Below are 24020 nucleotides of genomic sequence, written 5' to 3'. Positions count from 1 at the left end.
GGTTTAATAGCCAAGAATTTTAATGGTGAAGTGATGGCAGCAGCCACGACAGGACCTCTAATGACTTCTTCTTCTTTGTTGGCCGAGGCTCTAGCGTTCCGATGGGCTATTTCCATGGCTATTGACTTGGGTTTTCCAAAAGTGTGCCTAGAAACTGATTGCTTGCAGCTTTATGAGACTTGGAGGAAAGCCAAGAGAGGCTCTTCTTATTTATTTTCTATTTTACAAGACTGTAGAGACATGATTTCGTCGTTCCGTTATTTTCATTTATCGTTTGTTAGCAGATTCGGCAATGCTGTGACTGACTACTTGGCCAAGAACTCTTCAGAGTTCTCAAACATGGTTTGGATTGAAGACGTGCCGCCAAAAGTAGTTTCTTTGATTTAGTATGATGTACTCGCCTCTATGACCCCTTAATTTTTCTCTTTAATATTATGACCACTTTAAAAAAAAAATTACATTTTTTTTCTTTCCACATGTAAACAATTTTTTGTGATTAAAATTTTAAACTAATTTATACTTTAATTTCTTATATGTTACCGAAATTGCACGACATGCTTTCCCTTCCCTTCACTTAATCCGTTCCAAAATTCCTTCCAACGCCCTCACTCACTTTACTCCGCACACACCCGAACCCGATAGCCACCGCCGGTGAGTTCTCCCTCTCCCTCCCTCTCTCTTTCTCCGCACCGTCACTCACTCTTTTGGGTTTCTTTTGCCTCAGATCTCTCGATCTCTCGCAGTTGCCACTGACCCCAATCTCGTGACCGTTTCTTCCATCACTCACTCCAGGTATTGCGATTCGAATTTCGCATAGCTTAGTGCTTCGAAAAATTGCAAGTATTTTCTTGTTAATTAGTGGGTGATCTTTTGCTCCGCATCTTGTGTTGTTTTCAGCATAACTTAGGTTTTGTAATGCTTTGTGACTTTATATAGTTCAAAGTTTTGGCAATGATGTTAGTTTATATTTCAAAATTTTAGTATATATGGAAGTGGATTAGTCATGCTGTGTAATGTGGTAGAAGAAGAAGATATAGTTGGTGTGATTGAAATGTTGGTGACATGAGGTTGCAGGTTGTGAGTTGTGACTGTTGCTAAGGAAGCATTTGAAACTGATCTAAACGATAGTAATTAATAAATGATTGGTTATGGTAGGCGATAATGGATGTTATTAAACTTAATTCTGATGCTTTATTGTATTCAGCTTACTTCGACTTAAACTATGATTATTGATTGGCCTAAATTACAAAGTGCGAGCGTGAGCAATATTCCGCACATGATAGCATTTGCTTTCGAAAGATGTCTTTTGTCAACAGATTCTTTGCATATATTTCCAAAGGACCATCGAATGTTCTTAGTTTGCAAGATGATGGTTTACTCACCATTTGTTTAGTGTTTGCAATTACATTAAATTTGGTTTGTGGTTGTGAGATCGTGAATTTTAATTCACTGGTTTATATTTTGTGGTTTTGATGTTGCCTTTGTTGCCATCCCTAAACTGAGCTTCACACTGTTATTTACTTTTTCCTTCCCAAGTAAAGTGGTAAGCAAGGTGATGGGGTTGGAAGGAGAAGAGGGTTCTCAGCAGCCACAGCTTGTGCTGGCCGACAAACTATTCCTTCTGAAACAACCGGATGTGCAAGACATTAACAAGGTTCGCTTCAAGGAGGAAGTTTTCAAGCATGTCAAGGATAACGGTAGCTTACAGTCTTACACCCTTTCCATCTCTCTCTCTCTCTCACTCGCTCTCTCTATATATATGTGTGTGCGTGTGTATCTATACATATATATTTATATATATGATACCCTGACTGTTCTTTTTTGGGTACAGATATGGTCCCTTTATACGAAACCCTAGTTGCTGATTCTGTGTTCGAAATGGATCGTACCCTTTTGGACTCTATGCGTGCAAAAATTGATGATGAACTCAAAAAGCTTGATGAAAAGTGAGTCTCTCTGTCTGCCCGCCTCTCTCTCTCTCTCTCACAACCTAGGACGCATTTTATTGCCCAATTTTTTGGAGATGGGTGTAGCAATTGAGAATTTTGGATTTGAAAGGCTGGTTAAACTGTTTAATAAAGTCTGTACGTGATTTTTAAGGGAGGGTGATACCATAGCTGTATCATCATCCTAGCAACTCTGAGTTTCTTCATGTTCTTTTTCCAATTAACCTCTAATGCGGGTTCTGCTTATTTGTACTACACTAATTTGTTTGGTACATGTTGATGGTTGTTGCTCTTATATGATGATTGATGATTGCTTGGTTGTCCAGTACTTCATTATTCTTTTTATGATGATTGATGTTTGTCATCACTCCATCACTATCACAGTCATCATTGAGGCTGTGAACTGTGTTAATCCCCCCTCCCCCCAAATATGATGTACCAAACTTACTTGGCTTGAGCATGTGGACAGGGTGCATGGAAAATTGAAAAAATGAGATGCTAAATGCCTTCCAATGAAGTATGTTTGAAGTTGTGAATCCGTGTTTCTCTTGATTTAATTTTTTCCCTCTCCTGCAATGTGTATATGTATGTGTCTGTGATTGCTGGAAAACAACTTATGCCCATACTCTGATCTTATATTGAATTCAATATGAAAAATCGAGTGTAATGAATAATGGTGTGTTGTCAGGGAAAATGAAATGTTATTGTGTGCATCAAATTATATGATTATATTATTTAAATTATTTATGTTGAGACTATGAATCAAATTAGCACCTAACTGGCAATGGTGATATATATTGACTTGGCCAAACGTTGCTTGCTTGATGTGTGTATTTTTTTTTCTTTCAAATTCCTGTTATGTACCCAGTGTCGCCAGTGGCATGCGACCGCCACTGGCAGCAAGCCCCAAAACATACATGATGCGTAGCAGATGAGATGGAAACCACCATAGCTAAGCCAAGGCAACATTTTTTTAATATATGTTAAATTTATTACCTGTGCCTAATAATGATGTGTTAGGACCTGCGATCCAGTGGAAGGCCCATTAGCACTACATGGATCAGCTGGGCCTAAGGTGTGGAAGGTATATTCCAGAAAGGGTAGGAAGGTCAATCAGAATTAAGGACCCCACAGTAGAGTTGGTTGTAACCGTCTAGATATTAAGGAATAGAGTGAGAGGTTGAGGGTATCTTTTGATCATTCGAGGAATTAGAATGAATAGGAAGCAATGAGCTTCCTATAGGAGCTGAGCTCTGGTCAGAATCTGGGATTACTACTCCCTCTCTGTATTTTTCCATTTACTTTCAATAAACAATCAACTGCATTTCTTGGTTATTTTGAGTTCTTTCTGTTCATTGTTGAATCCAGATTGTTGGGTTTCCAACAAACTGGTCCGACCTGCCGGATACCCATTCCGAAATCAGTGAATGCCACCGAAGAAGACCAAGCACACCGGTCAGAAGATGGAGGCCAAGGTCGATGCATTGGAGGGTGAGCTCGCGGAGATGCGATCGTCTCTCGCGGCGGTGACCACCGCGGTCAAGGACTTACCTGCAACGCTGGTTGCTATGCTGGAGAAATCGATGGGAAAATCAGTACAGATCGGAGAAGAGAGCGTGAATCAAAGGAACGGAGGAACACCACAACCGATGGGAGCTATACCCAGCGCCGGAGAATCAAGTGGGTTGCAGGGAGATGCATTGCTGGAATTTCGACACTCTGCCAAGAAGGTAGAGCTGCCGATGTTCAACGGAGAGGACCCAGCCGGTTGGATCTCACGAGCTGAGGTCTATTTCCGGGTGCAAGGTACATCACCGACGGTGAAGGTGAGTCTATCACAGTTGAGCATGGAGGGGCCAACCATCCACTTCTTCAATTCACTACTGGAAGCCGATGCTGCACTGTCGTGGGAGAAGCTTCGTGACGCACTTCTGGAGCGGTACGGTGGCCATGGGGAGGGCGACGTGTACGAACAGCTGACAGAGTTACGTCAGCGTGGGTCGATCGATGAATACATCACCGAGTTCGAGTATTTAACAGCCCAGATCCCTCGTTTGCCTGATAAGCAATTCCAGGGGTATTTCCTTCATGGATTGAAGGAGGAAATTAGGGGAAAGGTTCGAAGCTTGGCGATAATGGAGGGTATGAGTCGATCAAAGCTGTTGATGGCTGCGCGTGTGGTAGAGAAGGAGGTGAAAGGGGATAGTGGATCGGGTTATTCTCGGGGATCCAGAGGGAACGGACCGGGTTTTTGGCCCGGAGCGAACGGGTCAAGTAAACCGGGAGGGAGTGACTGGATCTGGGTACGTGGGGCAAAAGACAATGGGGCCGCAGTAACAAAAACTGGACAAAATGGGCCAAGGGTTGAACAGCAGGCCCAAGGTGAAACGCGTCGTGTTGGGCCAAGGGATCGTGGTTTTTCCCACCTCACTTACCAAGAACTGCTGGACCGTAAGCAAAAAGGGAAATGTTTCAAATGCGGTGGGCCTTACCATCCCATGCATCAGTGCCCCGATAAGCAGCTCCGCGTGCTTATTGTTGAAGACGGCGACGATGATGCAGAAGATAGCAAGCTTTTGGCAATGGAGATGGAAGAACAAGAAGGGGATCTGGAAGGAGAGCTGAGCATAATGGGCTTGTTCAACCTCTCTCACGAGCCCGATGCCAATCCTCAAACCATGAAGCTCCAAGGAAAGATTCATGGGGTTCCGGTGCTAGTACTAGTGGACAGTGGGGCCACACACAACTTCATCGAGCAAAAATTAGTTCAGAGGATGGGATGGGAAACCGAAGACACTCCCAGGATGTCGATCAAGCTCGGGGATGGATATCGAACACACACCCAGGGCAGGAGCAAATTGGTGAAGTTGGAGCTCGGGTCATACTCACTCAAATGCACTCCATATCTCTTCGAGTTAGGAGGACCGGATCTCGTGCTGGGGATTGAGTGGTTGAAGACTCTAGGAGATACCTTAATCAATTGGAGCAAACGCTCAATGAAGTTCTGGGATGGAACACAGTGGGTCACGCTACTAGGAATCGAAGCAGGGCAAGAAGCTCCAGTAGCCCTTCAAAGCATTGTCAGGAGAGTCCATAGAACTGAACAAGGGGAATTGCGGACAGTGGGGAATCGCAGAATTGAACAACCAGAAGAGCCAATTCTGCCAGTAGCCTTACACACAGAGTTGAAGTGTGTCTTGGAACGGTACGCTGACATATTCACTGAACGGGTTGGTTTACCACCCAGTAGAGGGAAAGAGCATTGTATCAATATCAGGGAAGGACATGGACCAATTAGTGTGCGACCATACCGATACCCATACCTGCACAAGAATGAAATCGAGAAGCAAGTGAAGGAGATGTTAGAATCTGGGATCATACGCAACAGCACCAGTGCATATTCCAGCCCTGTCATTCTTGTCAAGAAGAAGGATCAAACATGGAGAATGTGCGTTGACTACAGGGCCTTGAACAAGGTGACAGTACCTGACAAATTCCCAATACCAGTTATTGAGGAATTGTTAGACGAGTTACATGGGGCAAGCTTCTTCTCAAAGCTTGATTTAAAATCTGGATATCACCAAGTGCGAGTAAAAGCAGAGGATGTACACAAGACCGCTTTCCGCACTCATGAAGGGCATTACGAATTCCTCGTCATGCCATTTGGCTTGATGAACGCCTCGTCAACTTTCCAAAGTCTGATGAACGAAGTTTTCAGGCCCATGCTCCGCAAGTATGTCCTTGTTTTCTTCGACGACATACTCGTATATAGCAAGGATTGGACTACTCACATGGAACATTTGAGCACAGTGCTGGAAACCTTGCGCACACATCAGCTGACCGCAAATAAGAAGAAGTGCCAATTCGCTCGTGACAAGGTGGAGTACTTGGGGCATTTGATCTCAGCACAAGGTGTAGAGGTTGATCCCAGCAAAATAGTGAGCGTGCGTGAGTGGCCAACCCCAAAATCTGTGAAAGGAGTGAGAGGGTTCTTGGGATTGACCGGTTATTACCGGAAATTCATTCAGGATTACGGAAAGGTAGCAAAACCACTCACTGACCTGACAAAGAAAGATGCCTTCTGCTGGAACTCTGATGCACAGCTAGCATTTGACACTGTTAAGGAGAAACTCACCACAGCTCCGGTGTTGACACTTCCTAACTTTGAGAAGGAATTCTTAATCGAATGCGACGCGTCGGGCACGGGATTAGGAGCAATCCTGATGCAGGGAAAGAATCCCATAGCATATTATAGCAAGGCACTTGGGGTGAGAAATTTGGCTAAATCAGCGTATGAGAAGGAGCTGATGGCAATCGCGTTGGCCATACAACATTGGCGGCCTTATCTTCTAGGTAGGAGATTCGTGGTTACTACCGACCAGAAGAGTCTCAAGGAACTACTACAGTAGCGAGTGGCCACAGGAGATCAACAGAATTGGACTGCTAAATTGCTTGGGTATGACTTCGAGATTCGCTACAAGCCAGGAAAATTGAACAGGGGAGCGGATGCTCTTTCACGAATCCAAGAAGGAATGGAGTTGCAGACCCTGTTGTCTTACCCAAGTTGGGATGAACAACGTCAGGTCCAAGAAGAGATCCTTGCTGACCCACACTTACAGCAAGTAATTAAAGAGAAGCAAGAGGACCTAATGTCGCACCCCGAGTTCAGGCTCCAACAGGGTGTTCTGTTCTACAAAGACCGCTTGGTCCTGTCCAAGCACTCTCAAATGATCCCAAAAATGCTCCACGAGTTCCATAACTCTCCCCAGGGAGGGCATTCGGGTTTTTTGCGAACATATCGCGGGTTAGCGGCCAACTTGTACTGGGTGGGAATGAAGAATGTTATTCAGGAATTTGTTCGACGTTGTGACATTTGCCAACGACAAAAGTATCTTGCTACTTCTCCAGGGGGCCTTCTGCAACCTCTTCCGATTCCTGAGCGGATTTGGGAAGACATCTCAATCGATTTTGTCACAGGACTTCCAAAATCGAGGGGCTATGAGGCGATTCTTGTCGTCGTCGACCGCTTGTCAAAATACAGCCATTTCATTCCTCTGAAACACCCTTATACAGCTCGTAGCATTGCAGAAATTTTCACCAAGGAAGTTATACGCTTACATGGAATTCCGTCAACAATCGTAAGTGATCGCGACCCCATATTTATGAGTCACTTCTGGAAAGAGCTTTTCAAGCTCCAAGGGACACAACTGAAGCTCAGTTCAGCGTATCATCCGGAATCGGATGGGCAAACGGAGGTGACCAACCGTTGCCTTGAAACCTACCTTCGGTGTTTTTCCGCTGATCAACCTAAGACCTGGGCTATGTGGATGCACTGGGCGGAGTACTGGTTCAACACCACGTACCATTCAGCGACCCAGCTCACCCCATTTGAAGTTGTTTATGGCCGCAAGCCTCCCGCTCTCGCGCGATGGGGATTGGGAGAAACGCGCGTCGCCGCTGTCCAACAGGAGCTGGTTGATCGAGACGAAGCTCTCCGGCAACTTAACACTCAGCTCTTGCGAGCCCAAACTCGTATGAAGTCGCAGGTGGATGCTAAGCGTGTGGACCGCTCGTTTGCCATTGGGGAGTGGGTCTTCGTTAAGTTAAGAGCCCATCGGCAACAATCGGTGGTGACTCGAGTTCACGCGAAATTGGCTGCTCGATATTATGGGCCGTATCCGGTGATAGAACGCATAGGAGCAGTGGCTTACAAGTTGAAATTGCCAGAAGGTTCCCGAGTTCATCCAGTATTCCACGTCTCTTTGCTTAAGAAAGCGGTAGGGGAGTACACAGAGGAGGAAGAACTTCCTACGCAATTGGAAGGAGAAAGTTCTGATCTGATTGAACCTGACAACATTCTGGCAACGCGTACAGTGCAACAGCAGGGCGCTGAGGTTCACCAAGTGTTGGTGCATTGGAAAGGAAAGCTTGAAGAGGAGGCTACTTGGGAAGACACACTCACAATCAGCAGTCAGTTTCCTGCATTCAACCTTGAGGACAAGGTTGCTGTTTTAGGATGGGGTGTTGTTAGGACCTGCGATCCAGTGGAAGGCCCATTAGCACTACATGGATCAGCTGGGCCTAAGGTGTGGAAGGTATATTCCAGAAAGGGTAGGAAGGTCAATCAGAATTAAGGACCCCACAGTAGAGTTGGTTGTAACCGTCTAGATATTAAGGAATAGAGTGAGAGGTTGAGGGTATCTTTTGATCATTCGAGGAATTAGAATGAATAGGAAGCAATGAGCTTCCTAGAGGAGCTGAGCTCTGGTCAGAATCTGGGATTACTACTCCCTCTCTGTATTTTTCCATTTACTTTCAATAAACAATCAACTGCATTTCTTGGTTATTTTGAGTTCTTTCTGTTCATTGTTGAATCCAGATTGTTGGGTTTCCAACATGATGAATAAGTAATATCTTATATAATGAAAAGCCACTATAAAATAAATATTATAGCCAAAAGCAAAAACTTAGAAAAAAAGGAAAACAAGGGTCTTTGAGGAAGATATTGTTGAAAAAGAACCATAGAACTGAGCTTAGATTTGGATTAAGTGTATTCCAGAGACAATTTCAGGATAGTATTATTATTTTCATTTTTAAGATTGAAGAAGATCAATAAAGGCACATCTGTTCGGCTCCAACTATATTGCACAAAGATAAAGCTGAATGACTATTGTGACGCATAAAATCACAACCTGCTGGTTGACTGAGAAAAAAATGGGATGAATTATACCATAATGCATAATTTTCACTCCAATAGAGCTGACACGGTAGCACCATAATCAATATCCACTACCACTCAAGGAAGATGTCACGTGATGAACTCTCTTTGCGGCTTTCCCATTTGGCAATGAGGGTCACATGTAGAACACTGATTGTATCTCCTAGAGACTAGAAATATAGTGCATGAAATTTGGCCTGCCTTTGCACATGCTTTGTATGGCGGTTAGCTCTTCTTTTCTCAAGTCCAGAGAGAAATAAGATATTACAATGAAAAGAAGGAAGTTATATCTGGGGGAGTATGAGATCTATCCTCCAAAACCTAGAAAACTTGATACTAGGAAAATGAAAAATACAGTGGGTGGGCCAGATGGATCATAGTCTTAGCATTTCCTGTTTGGCAATTCCTTGAGATACAAACTATTATTTGAAAAGTGGCAAGTTTGATGATCCTTGAACTTATGAAATTACTTGTGGATGCCTCATTTCAGAATTGCTGATGCTGAGGAAAACTTAGGTGAGAGTGAAGTTCGTGAGGCTCACTTGGCAAAATCCTTGTTTTTCATCCGGATTGGGGACAAGGTATGTGTAGCTATTATAACTTATTGCTCATTTCCTGTCGGCTGCTGGAATCAGTTTTTGACAATACTGTCTTACGTACCAGGAGAAAGCCTTGGAACAGCTCAAGATAACAGAAACCAAGACAGTTGCAGTTGGACAGAAGATGGACCTGGTGTTTTATACATTACAGCTTGGTTTCTTTGACATGGATTTTGATCTTATTTCTAAAAGCATTGACAAAGCTAAAAGGTAACTAATTACATACAAATCTCTGTAGTTATGCCATCTGTTTTATTTTTTAAATGAGGATTGGTTTTCTCACTGTTTTGTACTGTGGTGGCAGCTTATTTGAAGAAGGTGGTGACTGGGAAAGGAAGAATCGACTGAAGGTGTATGAAAGCCTGTACTGCATGTCCTCTCGAAATTTCAAGAAAGCTGCCGAATTGTTTTTGGATTCTATATCAACATTTACAACCTATGAACTCTTTCCCTATGACACCTTTATATTTTACACAGTTTTGACGAGCATTATATCATTGGATAGAGTTTCCTTAAAGCAAAAGGTATGTTGATTATTTCATGAAGCCTTCATGCTAAATATAATTTTCTTTTTACTGTTGAATTAATGTTTGTTGGCAAGTGTTCTGCATGTACCTGAATACTAACTTCAGCTAATTTGCATCAGGTAGTGGATGCTCCTGAGATCTTGACAGTGATTGGCAAAATCCCACATCTTTCGGAGTTTATGAACTCCTTATATGATTGTCAATACAAGTCTTTTTTCTCAGCATTTGGTGAGCTGACCTCTGTAAAATCTCAGTTATCTTTTAGTGATTTCTTGAAGTTTTTGACTCTTTATAGGAGACACTTCATGCTATAAGTTAACTGTAATGTGTAGCAGGGGTTGCTAAGTACTGGTAGATAATTCATCAATAATTCCTATCTGTTTGATCCGATCTTCTTAGCTCTGTTTTATTTTGAATATTTTTTTCAGCTGGCCTGACAGAGCAAGTTAAGTTGGACCGCTATCTGCATCCACACTTCCGATATTACATGAGGGAGGTCAGGACTGTTGTTTATTCCCAGTTTTTGGAATCTTATAAGAGTGTGACAATTGAAGCCATGGCAAAAGCCTTTGGAGTTACAGTGGATTTCATTGATGTGTAAGTGAATGCATTTCACTAGCTCAACTTTGGTTTTATAGCATGTTTAGGACTCGGTGGAATATCACAATATATACTAAAATCACTTCTAAACTATAAGCTACAAGTTGTAGCTTCTCCTCCACCGTGACTCAAATTTTGAGCACAAGCTCTACCAAACACACTTAAGGCGCTGTTTGGAAGAGCTTATTTTATAGCATAAAGAGCTTATGTAAATAGCTTAACTTGCCTATAAGCTATTTTGAGCTTATTTCAATAAGCTTCTCAAATTTAGCTTATGAGTAAACGCTTGTGCGATAAGCACTTACTACATAAGAGTTTAATTAATCTGTTTACCCAAACCAGTATATTTTCTGCATTCGTAGGAGTACATTTATGTTTTTGTTTTATGAATATGTGATATTTTTTGGGCATTTCTAATAATATCGATCTTCATTCCTATTTTGGCATTTCTAATTTCTTGCTTTTTTTTGCCCCGATTAATGAAGGGCCAGGGAAACTTTCTAGTTATGAATTGGGAATAGAACCAATGGAGTTGCTTGCTTACAATTTCAAATCCGTTATCATATGTTTCCTCTAGTTTTTGTTGTTCTTATTAGCTTTTAAATGCTGTGAGAGGTAACTCATTACATTCATTTGCTTTCAGGGAGCTGTCACGTTTTATTGCAGCAGGGAAACTTCATTGTAAGATTGATAAAGTTGCAGGTGTTCTTGAAACTAACCGTCCTGATGCTAAAAATGCTCTTTACCAAGCAACTATCAAGCAAGGGGACTTCCTACTGAACCGCATCCAGAAATTGTCACGTGTGATTGATCTTTAGGTTGTCTGTTGCGAGTTTAGATTAAAAGTTTATCAGAAAGACAGAGATATTGACAATTTCAAGGACATTTTGTCCAATGCATTTTACTAGTTGGGCGTGCAAGCATGACATTTATGTAGCTTATTATCTGATTTGATTTTCAATGTTGAACAACCCAGTTTACTGAATCCATACGTCAATCAGTGTTTGATCCTTGGCTTCTGTAGTTTGACATGTTTGGATCCATGGATCCACAACTGCAAGTGTGAGATTTGATTATGCACTGCAATTTTTGGTGCAAAGATATTTCCTTTCACAATTGATTCTAGGTTTAAAATCAATCATGAGATAAAGCTTTAAATATTAACTTCTGCTGTGGATATTGAACAATTGTGTAATTTCACAATATTAATTATTCCAAAATGATGTAGGAAAAGAACACTATTCAGTGTGCAACGGCCAAAAGATTATATAATATTCATACCTTGTAGTTGCCATGCAACCATTGTACTGTAATCCCAAAACTTAGCATATATTTTAGTTTCCTGCTTTTGGCATTTTATACTTTTAAGACGTTTAGAAACTTAGTATCGTGTCATGGTTAATCGTCACTTTATACGACTCTATTATCATAATCTATACATACTAGAAAAAAAATAGTGCTGGTGTGCATTTATGTTGGAGGCATCGACATAGAGAGTACACAGTACACAGGATATTCAGTTCACAATACAATATGACATAAAAGTACCAATCTAATCAAAAGATCCTTTTATTTAGGAAAATAAATTCACACGTTCCTACTTATCCATTCTAAACTAGTAATAACCGCCAATTCATTAAAAAAAAAAAATTACCATGAAACATTTTAGCCCACCACCTACCACCATTTGCTGCGGATAATTACATTAAATAGCAAGCAGTTAACCACTAAATACGCTTCATAAAAGAGTTATGTATAATGTAATCATGAATATAAATTAAATCCATATTACTAATCCATAATTATTTCAGTTCATGAGAATTGAATTGAAGACATTTATATATCAATGTAAGAAAAGCTTCCAATAGAACTAGAAAGAGTAGATAAAGAAGCAACGAAAAAACATGAATGTAGTAGGTAACTAGTAAGAAAGAAATATTAAATGTGTTCCAAAAATGAGGTGACAAAGAGAAAGAGACATGCTTATCCAAAATCCCCATAAGAAGAACGTTTCTTGGGAGTAACACAAATTTGTGACTCACATCATAGCTTAGCTAGTTAAAGAGTGTGAGTGAGTTGTGTGGTGGTGGTTTTGACTTTTGAGCCACACTTTGATTGAGAACAAAAATAATAAATTCACATGCGAAATCGAAATCGAAATCGAAATCGTGTGTTGTAGTTGGTAGGATCACACAGACACAACAGCAACCATGTTACCTCCTCGAATTCCAATCGATCTGAACGACATGAAGGAGAATCTCTCCTTTCAGTTACGCCCTTGGCAACGCTCCTTCCAGTTCTGGGTGCGAGCCATTGATATCTACACTGGATACAAGGTCAGTCATTGCTGTGCGAATTCAATGAAATTGGCTTCCAACTTCGATTATTATTCCAAATTGACATTGATTTCTTCATTCATTGCAGGTGTTTCAAGTGAGGGTGAATTTCGAGAAGGATGCGCAGAAGCAGGAAGCAATGTGGGAGAGACAGCACGAGCTTGCTGCTGATAAGATTTACGCCATGTGCTCTGACCTTGGTGGTTTCTTCCTCAAGGTCTTTCCATCAATTTCTATTCCAATTTCACCTTTTGGCTCTATTGTTATACATGCAATAGGAGATTCTCTTGTTTTACTTCGATTTTTCGAGGGTTTTTATGATTTGCATTTTGGTGATGATTTTTGTTTTCTGTGATGATTGTTTTGTTCATCCTGTGTTGTTTGTGTGATATTGAAATGTGAGACAGATTGCTCAAATTATTGGGAAGCCCGACTTGGCTCCGGCTGCCTGGGTGAGAAGGCTTGTGACGCTGTGTGATCGTGCCCCTCCGACCACGTTTGACACCGTGAAGCTTGTGCTGGAGAATGAGCTGGGACAGGGTATTGATGATGTGTTTGAGAGGTTTGATTTGGAACCCCTTGGTTCTGCCTCGATTGCTCAGGTTCATGTTCTTCATTATCTTAATTTGAATTGTAGCATTTTTCTTTATCTCTCAAGAATGTGAGTTTATGCATGCTTGTGCTGACATGTTAGGACATTAGTTATGCATACCAATTTATGTGAATTGTTCCTGTCTGGAGTCCGGGGTGAGAATCAGCTGCTGTTACTCATGTCAATGGAGGACTATCCTCAGTTACACAGTTTTTTTTTTGGGTAAGCAAAATATATTGATATAGAGTACTAGGGGTACTCTAACCCAAATAGAACAAGAAAATATGTACATAAAAGGAGTATAACAGAAACTAGTAAAACCAGAAAACCAACAGAACAGAGGGAAAGTACATAGCGCGCCGATAAGACCAGATACAATTGGCATTCAAACCCATCAATCTTAATAACTAGCAATCCCACCACATTCAACGTGCTTCCTCCACCATCTGTTAACAAATAGACCAGGTTTCCTCACATAGTCTAGTCTGCCTCACAAGAATTCACAATCACAGGCTTCCCAAGCAAAATCTTGGATTAACAGTCCATTCATAGGTTGTGAAGGAGAAATTCTTGTTCTTTGCTCTCATCCAATTCCACGCCCTCAATTGTGCCAATTCATAGACCTTGTCTGCATCCCTCAAGCCATTTTTAAAGATGATTTTATTTCTTGACAGCCATAAGGACCAAATTATTGCAAGCCACACTGACTTTGCTCCCTGTCTCTGGTTTGCTATCATAAATTCCCCCCCCCCCCTCAATTGTGCCAATTCATACACCTTGTCTGCATCCCTCAAGCCATTTTTAAAGATGATTTTATTTCTTGACAGCCATAAGGACCAAATTATTGCAAGCCACACTGACTTTGCTCCCCGTCTCTGGTTTGCTATCACATAGTCTAGTCTGCCTCACAACCCATGTTGCAGAAAATGCAATCCACAAGTTGCTGGGAGCATTGTGAGGATTCCCATCCACCTGTAGCACTTCTGCCAAATCTGATAAGAGAAGGAACAATGCAGTAAAAGATGTTCCATTGACTCTTCCTCCCCCAAACAGAAAACACATGACAAAGTATCATCGTTTTGTAAAATTCCTCTCCGGCTTAAATTAGCCTTTGTCTGAATTCTACTCCACCTTGTCTTCCATCCAAACGCAAGTGTATTTGAAGGAGCAAAGCACTTCCACAAGGTTTCAAATTCTGGGATCGTGTCTTCCATATTAAGGCCCTGCAAGAGTTGAAACGCTGTCTTCACACTGTAACAGCCTTCATCATTTGCCGTCCAAATCCATTCATCCTCCTTCCCTTCAACCAGATTTACTGCAGTCAGTGTAGCCATGAGCGCATCCTTCAATTCCTCCTCTCTTGCAAATAATGGTCTTCGCCAAAGGAAAGTCCACACCCAGGTACCATTTTCCCAATGACCCAGGTCTCTAACACAAGCAAGTTTCTGCACAGATAAATTAAAAAGCCTGCTGTATCTGTCTTGCAATTTGTCATGGCCTACCCAATAGTCTTGCCAAAAAACGACCCCCCTGCCATCTCCCACATTTCTCTGCAATCCGTTATCAAACCATCTAACCCCATCATCCTCAAAACAAAGATTAATAATATCCTTCCACCAACTGGACATCTTCCTCCTCATGTCAATGTCACCAAAATGTGTAGGGATTACATATTTTGTTCTCAATACCCTTCCCCATAAACTATCCTCAGCTACACAGTGATTGGGTACTACTTTCAAGGCCACTTCAACACCCAAATTAGTGTGTATCAGAAGTGGTTATATTGTTTGGGCTAAATGGAGAAACATAACTCATAATAAGTGAGGTCACTGCTATTTATAAGGGGTAAAGGTATCACCGTCAACATGGCTTTTGCTTTAAGGTATCTCGACAACATACCTGTGGGGAAGGGATCACCTTTGCCAACGAAGAACCAAATCAGGGCTTGGAATCAACCCAGAAAATAGCTGAGAGGCGTGAAAGGGTTGTCAATATAGAGCGCTATGTGGTGTAGCGGCTGTTGTGGCCGCTATGTGGTGTAGTGGCTGTTGTGGCCGCTATGTGGTGGAACTGATAAAAACCCCAAAAAAGTTGATATTAGGGCATTTTTAGGGGATATTTAAGGGCCTAGTTTGAGGAGGATGAGAAGAAAGTGAGATAGATTGTAAGAGTAATGTAAGTGTTAAAAAGAGTAAGACTTGAATCTAAGGATGATTGATGATTCATATTTGGGAAACTTTTATTTGAATTTTCATGTTTTTAGGCTGTTTAGTTTTAGCATTAGAGGCTTAGACTTCTTAGTTACATTGACTTTTGTTGGTACTTGTATGTTTACCAGTTTACCTATGACTTTTTATTGTTAATTATGAGTGCCATGAAATGAGTATTTTTTATCATTTTTGAGCACTTATATATGCATACAGTTAAATTATATAAATTGTATAAAAAAATCAGCATAGCGGTCATCCCGCTTTGCGCTATACGCCTATACGACTATACCCGCTATAGAATTTTTGGGGTCAGACGCTATGCGCCATTATCCAGAATTGGCAACACTGCTGGAATTTCAGACTAAGTTAGGGTAGCATCAAAACCCAGACTGATACCGTGTTAAACTTAAAAAATATGTAGGCAAACCTGTGTGTTCTCTTGCTGGAGAATTCTCATATAAATACTGTTTAGTACAAGCTGATATTTTTCTGCCCTATCAATTAGCTAAATTGTCATATATACATTTATTCTACAACATGGTATCCTAAGGAATAAAGAAAAACAGTTTTGCAAAATTACAGATATACAATCACAGTCTTTTCTGTCTTTGAATCTCCAACTATCCAATTCTATTAATTTGCTGGTCTTCATGACCAGTGATTTTGCGATTCAGTGCTGGTTTAGTGACCAGCAAATTTGTTCATAAATTCCATAGGCACGGTACTTTTGAAGTTAGAGTTGGTTTAGTAAGCATCTGCTGTGTTGTCCATCTGTGTGCAGAATTTATGTTAATCAAGGGTGACTTTGGGTAATATCTGGAAATAAAACCTGTCCTACCATGTGTGCTATATTCAAACATTATTTCTCTTCTTTTTTATTTCATTATGCCAGTGCAATTCAGTCTGGTGTAGCAGAGTAATTTTTAAGTGTAAAAACCTCTTTGGAAATTTAGCATTGTAATGTAAATCTGTTTTTTTATAAATAAAAGTAGTATTGTAAAAAGTTTTTCTGTGCTTTCTGGGGTTCATATTCATGTTTGTATCACATATTAGTCTTCAGAGGGTGACTACTTAGTAAAAGAAGTATAACTGTATAAGTGATAACTGTAATGAATTCTTATGAAGATTTAGGATCATGAAACTCACACGTGTGTTGTGCTTTTATTAGGTTCACAGAGCAAGACTGAAGGGTGACAAAGGTGATGTTGTTGTCAAGGTAATTGAACTTTTAAGCCTTGTGAATTCATGAGACCAGTAAACATCTGATTCTGATTTCTTTTGCATATAATAGGTTCAACATCCTGGAGTTCAGGATCTGATGATGACAGATATCCATAATTTGCAAGCTTTTGCTTGGTACATGCAAAAGACAGATATCAAATTTGATCTATTTTCGGTGACAAAGGAAATGGAAAAACAGGTGGACATTATTATTTTTCTTTTTTGCTATTTAATTTCAGTATTCTACATGGATTATTTGATTCCCACCCATTTTTCTTGCCCTGTTTTGTGGGTTTGTTTGAGTAGTAGCATCTTAATCGAAGAAAAAACAAATTGCTGGATTTGTATTTCAATTGAAGAAAAAAAATACTATGCCCCCTCATTATGTGTAAAGTGTATGCCTAATGGATTTTGGATGCAATTCTTATTAGCTGTTCTTTAAAATGAAAATAATGCAATTATAAATAAGCTGTAAGGAAGTTATCAACATATCTGATCTCTTGAACCTTTTTGTTTCTTGCGCTTTGAATGAGTCACATTAAAACAATGGCACAATGTTGACAAAATTCCAACCAAATGTTTATGAATGACGGTTGTACTGCCAGACTGAATGTTCGTTTAAATATTGACTATTATTAATTTGAACATCACATCTGTTGTAACTTGATAAGAATGTTGGTTACATATTTCCCCCCAAAATTGTGTTACTAATGAGGTTTTTGGAGGAAAAAGCAATTTAGGCTTAGAAGGTTTATTACTTCTATAAAGAAACTGGAGCAAGTTTCTCTTCACTTAGCATGTAAATCATATTTAGACTACTGGACTAAAAGTGCTTTATCTGTAATGGAACAGGTTTGATGTTTGAGTGAGAAAACAAGACTGACTCACCCCGTCGCTATCTTTTAGTCAATTATTTTCAAATTCTTCACAAACCATTTAGTTTCTTTTCTATGCTTGTAGTTTCATAGTCATGTTAAAATTGAGGTTCTTCCTGCAATCTACCATGACTAGTTCTGAACTTCTACTTGATAACTATTGTAGATTGGATATGAATTTGACTTCGTGAGGGAGGCTGATGCAATGGCAAGGATTAGAAAGTTCTTGTATGAACATAACAGAAGGACTCCTGTTTTGGTGCCAAGAGTAATAAGAGATATGGTTACTAGGTATTAGCACAGCATCTTACAGAATCAGGATGAGATATCAGTAATGGACCAGAATGCTTAACTTACTATATCAATAAGTGTCAGCAATTTATTCATTGGACTTGGAGTATATGGCAGTTTTAGAAATTAATGAAGTTTTCTCAAGTATTGCTTTTGTCTCCAAAGTCCAAAATCATACGTTGAATAACATGTTACCACATGAGTTTTTTTTTTGGGTAAACTAGTTTTGCTAATTGGTTGATGTAGTAAATATTTTGGTTTTTGATCAAAATATCAACAATGAAATAATTTAAAAGCTTGAATGGTAGCGCACTGTTAAGTTTGTGGCTTTGTGCACAGTTGTCATCAGGATCTATAATTCTACACAGTGAATCCAGCATGTCATCTTTAACTTTTTAGCTTGCTATACCAAAAATTATCGGGAATTGATTTGAATGCCACCCCTATTCATTTTCTCGCTACCCAATTTGACCGCACTTATATGTGCGGGAATTAATTACATACCGCACTTGCAGAACACAAATTTTACATTCCGCACATTGAAAGTGCAGAAAGGGATGGCATGGGGATGACATGAATATCTATGGGGTGGCATTATAATCAAGGTTGAACCGAAAACAATGAATAAAAAGTCCAGTCTGGAAAAAAGCTTTTACTATGTTACACATTCAATCTTGGTCAAATGGCCAAGAAAGGTATAATATTTTTATATATGTGCTTGATTAAGTCTTTATTCACATGCATTGGTTCACACAATTTCATATGTAAGAAGTTTTTTAGTAATGATGTGCTTCTTTAATTGTACAGAAGGATCCTAGTTATGGAATATATGGATGGGATTCCAATAATGAACCTTGGTGATGAAATAGAAAAGAGAGGCATAAATCCACGTGGTAAGGTTGCAGCTGTAGCAAAGCAGTAAGCTCCTGAGCTATTCTATCATTAGTTCTGTATGCCCTACTTTTGTTTTTGTTAATAACTTATACATGACCTGAATCCTGACTATTGATATTTGCTTTTAGTTTTCTTGTCTATTGTGAATCATCAGAATAAACTAATTCATTCATTCTCTTTCCTGTAATTTGACTTCTGTTTCATTTCTTCCTAGTTCCTAGCATTCTCCTACACTCCTGCTGGCCCTTTTTACCCATTTTCTCTATCTTTGACTTCCCTTATTTACACAAATTAATTTTTCTCTGCAATTAGTGCCACTCCCTTTCTCCCTATCAGCAATTTAGTCAGTTATGATGTCATGGAAAATTGTTTGGTATATTAGAGTGCAATCTGCTCCTGTGCATGATCTCAGTGACTCCATTATTGTCTCCCCTGAGCAAGAAGGAGTCTTGGATGCGGGGAGGTTGAGGATGTGGTGCGAGGTGACACCTTCACTCATTAATTCATGATTTCTTTAATCCCTCATCTAAAAACTTTATGATCACTTCGGGAGATTTTGCTGCCATGCTAGTTGATTCTTTACAATAGTTATAAATTGATGATGCCATAGAAGACACAATATCCCTCATCTATGAAAGCCTGATAAAATGTTTGTTGCTTGTACCAATTAGATCGGTGTCTTTTTTTAATAGAAAAATAATTAATGAGAAGGAAAGTTAAAGTTGGAGGACGATAGGATATCCCCAAAAAGGAAAGAACATAATAAAAAAGATTAAAATTAAGAATGCAGCAAGTTGTTAGTAACTAGTAACATTTAATATCAGGTTGGCCACTTCCTTGAACAAACCATGAGGAGAATAGTTAACGATTTCTTACAACGATTGTTTGTTTCATGATTGAATTGTGTATGCTCAATGATGCTTAGTTGAATTTATACTTTTAAAATAATTAAACCATAAATTTAGTATATACAATTAAATAAAAATAATTGTCATACTTTTGACAATGAACCTCAAATCAACAAATTTTGGGACCAATATAAATTTGATAAGTCTTGGAGCTCATTCAACTTTGAATAGATTTGATTGCTGTCCGAAATTCTTTTGGGGAATGTCCATGAATGTCATATTCAGATAATACAGCGGGGATTGTTAAGTTTTAATAACACTGAAACCCACCTTTCTCTGAATGATTCATAACATAGATGATGCTTCATACTTATACACGTAGTTTAAGTGCATTACACTATTAAGTTTCTTCTAAAAGTGCAGGAAAATACTTCAAAGCTTGACTCTAGCATATGGTCAAATGATTTTGAAAAGTGGATTCTTCCACGCCGATCCTCATCCAGGAAATATCCTGATTTGTAAAGGATCAGAGGCAAGTCATCAGCTGTAATTCTTTCCGAATATCTCCTTAAATGTTATTTAAATTCTTTATGGATGAGTATCCAGCTGTTATTAAAAAATGTTATAATCAAGATGAGTAATATGCAGATGACTTGGGGGTAGAATATTGAAAATTAGTATTAGATTTTGATGCCTGTCGTAACTTTGTTACTTTTAACCACCCTAATTTTAGTATCTTCCCTCGAGTCAGGTTGCCTTGCTAGACTATGGGCAGGTGAAGGATCTCCCAGAACAGTTAAGGCTTGGTTATGCTAATCTAGTTCTTGCAATTGCTGATGGTGACCCAGTAAGAGCTTCAGAAAGCTATAGGTACTGAAATTTTCAATTCAGCCTTCTATATTTAATGCTTCTCATGTTTAGTGGAAATAAGATCTGAAATAGATAACTTAGCTGATACTGACTAACTGCACTAGTGGTGCTGCTGGGAATAAATAATGAAAGCATGGACTACTTGATGTGAGAAGTAAGAAGGTACATAAGACATGAGGGGAGAAAAAAAAAGGGAATGTTGTAAAAATATTAAAAGTCCAAATTATTTAATTCTTCATTAGTAACCTTAAATTTGATGGTTTTTTTATGATCTAATTTGATGGCTTTCTAAAGCGCACTTTTGTAACAAGACGAAGTAACCATGTGTCCATGTCTTGAATTGATTTATCTTCAAAAAAAAAGAGGTAGAAATCCTAAATTGATGTGAAACAATGATTGGTACTTGTAGATATATATGCTTTGGTACAGCACCCTCCTTTTGTAAATCTTTCTCTTTTTCTCATTCTGTTGTTACTGTCGCTATAGATATTAAAGTATTTCACTTTCACCAAATGGCTGACTGCTTAAATCTTTAGATTATGTGAAATATGGACTTCAGAGGAGGACAGCCGACTCCTTAACTTCATAAGTTTGAATTAATAACGATTCTTTAATGGCTATGTTCATATCAGATTGTCTAACTCTTTGTTTACTCTTATTTTATAGGGAACTTGGTATAGAAACCTTTAGCAAATGTGAAAATGAGCTACAAGAAATGTTTAAACTAGCAGAGACAATGTTTGATACAAAATTGCCTCCTGGGGTGACAATGCTGCAACCTTTCTCTGACGAGTCTTCAATTAAAAAAATTGCTGTTCAGGTATTAATCTCAGTTTGATTGTCATTTTACAATAGCAATGAACCATTTCTTTTTCACATTCTACCAATAACAAATTATTACGGAGAGAAAACATCGAAAAGAGAATAATAAATGAGAGAAAAATTAATCAATATAAGAGATAAGGGGTATAATAAGAAATTATATACTAATTTTAATGAAAACTAGAAAATGGGATGGACCAGCAAGTGGTTGATTCAAGTGGTGCATACTTGATTTCCCTTAAGCAAGGTTTCGGGTTCGAGTCTTGTGTACGAAAAAAAAAACCTTGCTGGGAGTGCTAGTCCTACTAGAATGTGGATCTTCCTACTCGAACAATATTACACTTGCTGGGAGTGTACTTGAGCATAACGCTAACTAAAATATGAAAGTTTGTAGTCTCTTCTTTGTCAGGTTGGTGGCAAACCTTTTCTTAATGACTCACTGTTGATGAAAATATGTGTGCACTGAATCAAAATATTGAATAAGGAAGTAACGTGACGTGATGCATATTTGTAAAATTGTAAATGGTATATTTATGGTAATGTTAACAAGCAGGAAATAGCTTGTTAATATCTTCTGCTGCTATTTTTTCTTCACTAAATTTTCTATTCTTCCTGTGCCTGGATATTGTAGGCTTTTCCAGAAGAACTGTTTTCTGTACTTCGGACAGTGCATCTACTGAGAGGACTTAGCGTTGGACTTGGAATCAATTATTCCTGTGCAGAACAGTGGAGACCTATTGCTGAAGAAGCTTTGTTTCAAGCCGGCAGACTTAAAGGTGGGGCATTGAAACTCTTGCTTAACACACATTTTAAAATTGATTCTACTAATTTTTTGTACAATCTTTGTTTGCATTTCAAAACGGCATGCCTCACATGTTTTCTAGTGTCTTCATTCCTTGATTGTTTCTGATGTGGGTTCTATTTTATGTTAGTATATCTCTGCATTCTACTAGACCAGCTATATCTAATTCTGAGCTCACCTGATTTTTCACAGGTAAGGATGTTAAGCCCAGAGGTAAGAAACGTGGTCTACGGAAAATGTTATTTTGGACACAGTAGATACTAATTGCATGTTTAGAAGCATGAGAGCAGGCAATATTTACGCCCCAAAATCGCGTATCAAGAGAAACTTTAACTCTACCAGTTGTAGTTTAGCCTTGTGGGTTAATTTTTTTTTCAAACACACTATAAATAGGCAGGTCTGGATACGTGGGTATAGTTTGTTGATTAGCTGATCAATTCTTTGTGTGCCAATGGAGGAAGGTGAATTCAAATATTCTCTCTTCAAAATGGTATATAAGTTAAACATTGATGACGATCACAATTTGATCTGGGGGAGCCTCAGCAGGCAGTTTTTAGAATATTAGAATGTTTTGGGTCTGTACTTGATATATGTTTTCGGGAAAAAATTGAATGCATTACCAATTTTTTCAAAATTTTGAGGAAATATTTAATGATATTATGAAGTCTCTATGTTTTAGTTCACAACATAAACGTTGCAGTGTTGACAACTATCTCTAAAAGGGTATCGTTCTTCATAACATCCCATGATTTCAATTCCTCAAAGGAACTGGTTGTATGAAATGTCGACACTGGATATTGTGTGAGTGTGATTGATTACTTGCCTAAGACACTTCAGATTCAGAGGTAGCCGAGTATGAATTAGTTACAATATATATGTAGACATCTATTTCATAATAAACATAATAATAGAGTGTGAAAAAATTATCAGGGAAAAGAATTCGAAGATACCCTTGTATTTTTTATTTTTTTGTCAAGATGGCTTAGTCAAGAGTAAGTTTTTTTTAATACTCCTTTTTTCAAATTGGAAGTACACCTTAGTTTTTAAAACAAATGTACCCTTATTAATTAAACGTTTTTTCTCTTTTCACTCTCTTTGGTGGCGGTACATAAGCTAAGTTCACTCTCTTTGGTGTGGTGGTACATAAGCTATGTGACTGACATGCTTGGTCATGTCCACCACTAGGGGTGAGAATAAGTAGACCGTTCGTAGGCCTATAGCCTAGCCTATTTCAGGCCTAGGTTAGACCAAACCAAATTAGTAAATAGACAAACTTAAGTTTTTTTAATTTAGTTAAATAAAAAGATATGATTAGATTATTCAAAAAGTCTCGTATGTCTGACATGCTAGCTTAAATAAATAAGATTCATATAAATATATTTTATCATTGTTATTGTTGTTACGTTAGAAATTTAATATATCTTAAAATTATATGCTTAATTAAATTTTTATATATTTAAACAAATTGACTTATATAATGATTCAAGGGTATAAAGTCTATTTAAAACTAGATTTATGACCTATTTAAATACATTATTATGAAGTATGATTTTAAATAGGTTATCATAACCTAAAAGACTCAACCAAGTTTACTTTCATCCATACCTTATAGCTTATAATATTATTAGTTTCTTTATAGAAATTATTTTTAATATAATTAAACCCGCCAGTCTTTGATAACCTCTTTACATATAGATTTGTTTGCAAACGCAAAAATCTTATTATGAAACAAATCTTCAAATAGGTCAAACTTAAGCCTTAGGCCTTTCAGACATATTTATACAAAACCTACCTCAACTCACTATTCCCACCCCTATCCACTACTTATTCTTAGTTTTTCACCTATGTTGATTTTACCTAGCAAAGTTT

General features: G+C 38.7%; 2 protein-coding genes across 3 annotated transcripts; both read left to right on the top strand.

Annotated features, from left to right (window-relative positions):
• Positions 1–537: 537 nt before the first annotated feature.
• On the top strand, positions 538–11400 carry LOC130710681 (26S proteasome non-ATPase regulatory subunit 6 homolog). 2 transcript variants are annotated; one of them, XM_057560024.1, is made up of 10 exons: positions 538–651; positions 725–792; positions 1542–1697; positions 1832–1946; positions 9155–9245; positions 9328–9473; positions 9568–9787; positions 9910–10018; positions 10219–10387; positions 11034–11400. In XM_057560024.1, exons 3-10 carry the CDS (start codon positions 1556–1558, stop codon positions 11206–11208), a joined length of 1167 nt encoding a protein of 388 aa, XP_057416007.1. In that variant the 5' UTR covers positions 538–651; positions 725–792; positions 1542–1555; the 3' UTR covers positions 11209–11400. The 2 variants fall into 2 exon arrangements, with proteins under 2 accessions (XP_057416007.1, XP_057416008.1); XM_057560025.1 differs by having other exon boundaries at positions 1537–1697.
• Positions 11401–12362: 962 nt separating this feature from the next.
• LOC130711150 (protein ACTIVITY OF BC1 COMPLEX KINASE 8, chloroplastic-like) lies at positions 12363–22815 on the top strand. Its single transcript, XM_057560648.1, has 12 exons — positions 12363–12726; positions 12815–12943; positions 13134–13328; positions 16697–16744; positions 16820–16948; positions 17791–17915; positions 18723–18833; positions 20081–20189; positions 20409–20527; positions 21194–21347; positions 21981–22125; positions 22344–22815. Exons 1-12 carry the CDS (start codon positions 12601–12603, stop codon positions 22406–22408), a joined length of 1455 nt encoding a protein of 484 aa, XP_057416631.1. The 5' UTR covers positions 12363–12600; the 3' UTR covers positions 22409–22815.
• Positions 22816–24020: the final 1205 nt, after the last annotated feature.

The sequence above is a fragment of the Lotus japonicus genome, chromosome 4, assembly GCF_012489685.1.
Source record: "Lotus japonicus ecotype B-129 chromosome 4, LjGifu_v1.2".
In the NCBI taxonomy this organism is placed as follows: domain Eukaryota; kingdom Viridiplantae; phylum Streptophyta; class Magnoliopsida; order Fabales; family Fabaceae; genus Lotus; species Lotus japonicus.
The sequence above is the reverse complement of the archived record's forward strand: the minus strand, read 5'-3'. Positions and strand labels throughout refer to the sequence as shown.

Bases quoted from the DNA above. Each gene is read 5' to 3' on its own strand.
- LOC130710681 (XM_057560024.1), top strand. From the start codon at position 1,556: ATGGGGTTGGAAGGAGAAGAGGGTTCTCAGCAGCCACAGCTTGTGCTG. The intron at 1,698-1,831 runs GTAGCTTACAGT...TTTTGGGTACAG, and splicing joins CAAGCATGTCAAGGATAACG to ATATGGTCCCTTTATACGAA. The intron at 10,388-11,033 runs GTAAGTGAATGC...ATTTGCTTTCAG, and splicing joins ACAGTGGATTTCATTGATGT to GGAGCTGTCACGTTTTATTG.
- LOC130711150 (XM_057560648.1), top strand. From the start codon at position 12,601: ATGTTACCTCCTCGAATTCCAATCGATCTGAACGACATGAAGGAGAAT. The intron at 16,949-17,790 runs GTGGACATTATT...TAACTATTGTAG, and splicing joins CAAAGGAAATGGAAAAACAG to ATTGGATATGAATTTGACTT. The intron at 18,834-20,080 runs GTAAGCTCCTGA...CTAAAAGTGCAG, and splicing joins GTTGCAGCTGTAGCAAAGCA to GAAAATACTTCAAAGCTTGA.